The 6,000-nt window shown below is 45.0% G+C and overlaps 1 protein-coding gene across 1 annotated transcript in view; it reads left to right on the top strand.

Moving 5' to 3' along the window:
• The window catches only part of ttc28 (tetratricopeptide repeat domain 28), a gene marked incomplete at both ends in the record, with an annotated part of 129,919 nt that extends 128,672 nt beyond the window's left edge, over positions 1–1,247 (top strand). The window contains one exon of the mRNA XM_080477729.1: positions 221–1,247. Coding sequence (XP_080333855.1) covers positions 221–1,247 — 1,027 coding nt within the window. The remainder of the gene's footprint in view (positions 1–220) is intronic.
• Between the last annotated feature and the right edge of the window lie 4,753 nt (positions 1,248–6,000).

Consider the following 6,000-nt stretch of genomic DNA (forward strand, 5'->3'; position numbering starts at 1 on the left):
ACGCACAATGACTTGGAGAAGTAAATTTTATGTGATTACATAAAATAGTAACTCATTAGAGTACTAATTACTGTAAAAAGTGGTCATATGAGAGTAACTCATTACTGATCAGGACATGGACCTTTTTTTTCGTTTGTTACATAAAGAAAGTGTTTTGTATAAAAAGTGACCTGAACTGAACCCCTGAGGGGGAACTTCTTCTCGTGTCTCGTCCTTCCAGCTCGTCTCCTCGCCAGCCCGGGAAGGCGAAGGCCAGCAGCTCCGAGTCGGACCAGTCCAGCACGGAGACGGACAGCACAGTGAAGTCTCAGGAGGAGAGGGCGGGGCCAGCTGGCCAGCTGGACCCCCAGGAGCTGGCCCACAAGATCCTGAAGGAGACCCAGAGCCACATGCAGGCCGTGGAGAGCCTGCAGAACGCCACCGTCAGGGGAAAGACGCCAAGGGGACCCGGGGGGGGACACCAGGTCCCTGCTGGGTCCCTGTCCACCCCCACCACCCCGACGCTGACTCCCACAGGTGGAGCTCGAGGGTTCCAGCCGTCCGAGACCAGCGCTTTCAGCAGACCCCCCAGCAGGGCGAGTCTGAAGGCCCGGTCCTCCCCTCTCTCCCTCTCGACTCACCTCTCCCCCCTCTCACCCTCCGTCTCCTCACCGCCGCTGCTGTTTCGCCCCAAGCCACCGTCCCGCTCCTCGTCTCTGCAGAAGATCAACCAGGACCGGGATTTCCCTCAGACACCCGTGTCCCCTGGGGAACCCTCACAGGTCAAACTGAAACGCCCCGGCTCACCCCACACCCCCCTCATCCCCACCTCCATCTTCACCGCTGGCAGCGCCCCATCCCCCGCCCTGTCCTACTCCTCCACTGGGTCGTTGTCAGCCTCCTCCAGCCCAGTCCAGTCCAATGGGGCCGAGCAGGACACCAGGGTCCAGGCGGTCCACAGCCTGAAGACCTTCTGGGCCAACATGGGCCAGAAGCCGGAGGGGCCCTGCCCGGCCGGGTTCCTGCAAGGCGGGAACAAGAAGATGAGCACGGTCCAGAAGGACGTTCTGGGTCTGTTGGACCTCTCGCCCAGACACGAGTCCGCCAGGAGAACCCTGGAAGACCCCGGGGACCAAAACAACCTGGAGGCCAAACCGCCTCACCCTGCTAGTCTTCCCAAAACCTCTAAAGGGGGCATCAGACTTCCCTCCGGGAACGGCTTCAAGTTCCACTCCCCCGGACGCTTCTTCCCTTCTTCTAAATGTTGAGCGTTTGGATGTTTGTCCTGCTGAACTCAGATCCACTGAAGGCTCCTTCCAGCTCCAATCTGCAGAATTTTACAAAATATCACCTGCCAAACAGTTAGAATTTATATTTCATATGAATAATAAAAGTACATCCAACAAAAACATTCAAGCTTCTAAGTCAGGGGTGTCAAACATAAAGGTGAGTTTACAAACGACGACCTCGTCAGGAAGGGCATGAATCTCCGTTCCTGACCGATTTTGACCTGAATGATTCAGGGCCAAGCCGTCACGCCTTCACAGACAGTCGCAACCTGTTATCATCCGTTACAATTAATAACATGAAACGGTGGCGGGTCACTCACCAATCTGTCAGGAAATGTGGCGAATCGGGAGAATTTGGTAAATACAGTGGTGGATTTTGCTATGAGCGATGTGGGCAGCCGCCCAGGGCTCAATCTGTGAAGGAGCGCGGGAGAGGAAGAGAGAATCACCGCCTCAGATGGAGACGCCAATGTTCGCCCAGAGCGTAAAACAAGTCAGGTCATTGACTGGGTATATGTAGGATTGGGTATGTATATTGGACTGGGTATGTATATAGGACTGGGCAGTGGCGGCCTTGGCTGGTTTTCCGCCCTAGGCGACAACCCCCCCCCCCCCCCCCCAATACTCATGCACGTTCCAGCTCGCTAATGACTGTATCAGTCATATTTTAATCATGTTTAGCATTAACGTTGCTACTCTTTGAGCCCTGCAGCTTGTTAACATGTCGGAGGGCGGAGTTACGTGATGCACCTGAACGCACCACTCAAAGCTGTCAGCAATGAAGTGGCGTTTTAACTTTTCCACTGCACAGCTTATTTGTTTTCAGAAATATATTTGTCTGAAATGTTTCGGTATTAGAAGAGAAAGTTTGTGTCCGAGCCTCCATGTTAGTCTAGTTTTCACTGCAGGAGCTGACAGCTGCCTGCAGACAGGGGGCGGAGTCACAGACCGTATCTGAGCCGGTACATGGTGCCCCTGTTGCGTTTGGACCTGGGCAGCTGCCCACTTCGCCCAGAGCAAAATCCACCACTGTGACTAGGTATATATACGACTGGGCATAAATACGACGGTATATATATGACTGGGTATATACATATACACGACTGGGTATATACATATACACGAAACGACTGGGTGTATATGGGAAAGGGTATATATAGGATTGAGTATATATAGGACTTGGTATATATAAGACTGGGTATATATAGGACTTGATATAATAGGACTGGGCATATATTCGACTGGGTAAACAGTATATGACACACCCCAGTTATTCTACCAACAGCTACTGAACAGTTGACACACTCCAGATCGCTCAGCATTCAGAGAAATTCCATGGAGTTGATCAGAGAGGATGCTGCAGGGAGCGAATGCTGTCACGCTGTAGGACACATCAACATACATCACAACTAATCCACACGCTCAGTTGAGAACTTCACTTATCGAGATCAGTCTTGTTAATATTAAAAGATTTGTTGGCAACCAAAAGCTCCATGGATATCATGGATGTCACACTCCGATACGCTCATTTAAGAACCTTATTCAGATGCATGACGCCACATAAGGAATGTCAGGAATGACGGGAAAATGATATTCATAGCTCATCGGGCTGATTGCACCTCAAAGCTTCTTGGCTGAAACCAGCCTACAAGAGATTTTTTTAATCAAATTATGGACAAAACACAACCCTGAGACCCGAGCCCAGATTTGGGTGATGCTGCCATGAAGGCTAGCAAACTAGCATTAGCCTCAAAGCCACGCTGTCAGGGGCAGTTTGTAAAAACACCCAGAAGGCAAGTTATAGGAGATGTTTATTGGACATTTCACAGTATCTTTAAACCATAAGGTTTCAGTAAAATTGACTTTATGTTGGGGTCATTTTCTGTTGGAATTGTTTGGTTTTGTTGAGTAAATCCAGATATTTTTGTCACGTCGACTCTGCACCGCGACAAAGAAAAACTTTTCAGGTTATTATGGCGCTATTTTACTGGTCTGGCTGAATCAGGAGAACTCAAATGTGTATGACACCCCTGATCTGGAGAATAGGAGCCCTCTAGTGTGTGTGTGTGTGTGTGTGTGTGTGTGTGTGTGTGTGTGTGTGTGTGTGTGTGTGTGTGTGTGTGTGTGTGTGTGTGTGTGTGTGTGTGTGTGTGTGTGTGTGTGTGTGTGTGTGTGTGTGTGTGTGTGTGTGTCAGATGTTTTTCCACTCTGCTGATTTGAACTGGTCTGAACCTGGTCTTTGTATTTTTTGTGTGTGTGTGTTTGTACGATGACAGAAACTGTTTTTTCACGACTCCTGCTGACAGCGGGGGTGAACGTCCAGAGAAAAAATACCGTTTGATACTGAGACTGGTGAAATTCCATGTGTGTTTGAGGAGGGATGTAAATGTTTTGAATGTGACGACCGTGCCTTGTTCTGCAGGGCTGCAGGGACTGACGCTGTCTGGCTCCACACTGAAGAAGAAACCCAACGCCCGTTACGTCTGTGTCAGTCGAACCATCGTGATTCTCGCCTGTCATTATCCTGGGATAGTTGTTTATTTCATGAAGTGTTTTCCAGTCAAAGGGGATTTTGATATGTGCGATTGCAGATTTCCTGTGTGATCGTGAGCATGACTCTTTTGATAACTTTATAAACTGAAGCTGCCAGACTCAAAAATATCACATTTTTGACAATTAAAAAACTTCTTCTTTTATCCTCAGTGGAGCTAAAACTGACTGACATGTGCTTTTTCCTTGTATAAAACGAACTGAAACAGTATTGTACATTGACTATTTTATACTTTTTACTCAACTACACATTGATTAAATGGGTAAAGTTACTTTGGAGCTTTGTGAAATATATATTTTTCTCCCTGATAGTGCAGAAAACTTCCAAACAAGTCAGTGGCTGATGAATAATACAACAAACACACAGTTAATACCAAAAAAAGTCCATATTGTTAAAAAAAAAAAAAGAAGCAGAAAACACATGAATAAGTTTATGCTGTAATATATTCACCATAACTCTTCAGTCCAGACTGAAGTTAAACATGGAGTTCCACAGGGTTCTGTCTTAGGTGCTATACTTTTTACTTTATACGTGCTTCCTGTAGGGAATATTGTTAAAAAACACTCCATTAACTTCCACTGTTATGCAGATGACACACAAATCTATTTATCTATGAAACCTGAGGATAATAACCAACGTTCTAAACTAGAAACTTGTCTTAAAGACATAAAGGTTGGATGAGCCGTAATTTTCTGCTTCTGAACTCGGATAAAACTGAAATTATTATATTTGGCCCAAAACATGTGAGAGAGAAATGATCTCAAGATCTAGTACCACTACATGGTATTACTTTGTCCTCCAGTACCACTGTGAGGAACCTGGGAGTTCTCTTAGACCAGGATTTATCCTTCAACCCCCACATTCAACAAATCTGCAGGACTGCTTTTTTTCACCTCCGTAATATTAGAAACATGCTGACTCAGAGCGATGCTGAAAAAGTAATCCATCATTAGTTACTTCCAGAGTAACTATTGTAACTCCCTATTATCAGGGTGAAACAATAACTGCTTCAAAAGTCTTCAACTGATTCAAAATGCTGCAGCCTGAGTCTTGACAAGAACCAGCATCAGGGATCCCCTCACTCCAATATGAGCTTCTCTTCATTGGCTCCCTGTTCAATCTAGAAGAGAATTTAAAATCCTCCTTCTAACTTCTAAAGCTCTTAACAACCAGGCGCCATCATATCTCAAAGAACTGCTCATCCTATACAGTATCTCCCCAGAAGAACACGTGGTTCTCAGAGTGCTGGCTTACTGGAGGTTCCTAGGTTTTCTAAAAGTAGAATGGAGGCGGAGCTTTCAGCTTTCAGGTTCCTCTGATGTGGAACCAGATCCCAGTTTCAGTTAGGGAGGCTGAAACAGGCTCTAAGACCAGGCTCAGGACTTTTCTATTTACTGAAGCTACAGTTGGGACTGTGTCAACACCCCCCTCTGCTGCTCATGTGGATTTGTTGGGTTTTTCTCTTTTCTCTGTTAAAAGCACCTAGAAATGACTGTGTTGTATTTGGTGCTCTATAAATAAAGTTGAATTGAAATTGAATTGAATTGAATTACAGGGATGAATCAAAATAAACACAATACTGTGTCATACAATGAAGAAAACCAGCATATTTGAATAAAACTAAGAAAAATTATGTGATTAAAACTACATCTTTAATAACACTTATATATTTAAGACAGGTATTCCGGCAAATATGTTTTAGAAATACATATGTTACATGGTTATAGATAGGTAGATATGTTATATACAGAAGTAGCAAAAAACATCCATACAGTTAATATCGTAATATCGTTAACTGAATTTTGAATAAAAACATGCATATATACATAATATTCAAATATTAAAAACAGACAGCCCTTTCAGAGGAGGCAGTTTGGAAGTAACATGTTAATACATTAAATATAATGCATATATTATACATTTTATTGACAGTGAAATCAATATAAGATGCACATGCAGTGAAAATATCTGAAAAAATACATGCTTTGTTTATGAAGTGAATGAAATCCATAGGACATACAGTAAAATGTATAGAATACTAAGTTTAATGAAAACAATTACAGTAGAGACAGTGGAGAGACCACGTGACTATGGTGAGGCGCTCTCGGCCAATCAGCGGCGCGGCGGTGGGCGGGACAACCGTGTTGATAAATACCCGTGAAGCCGCGCCTCATTGCGCAG

The sequence above is a fragment of the Lipophrys pholis genome, assembly GCF_963383615.2.
Source record: "Lipophrys pholis genome assembly, chromosome: 12".
In the NCBI taxonomy this organism is placed as follows: Eukaryota; Metazoa; Chordata; class Actinopteri; order Blenniiformes; family Blenniidae; genus Lipophrys; species Lipophrys pholis.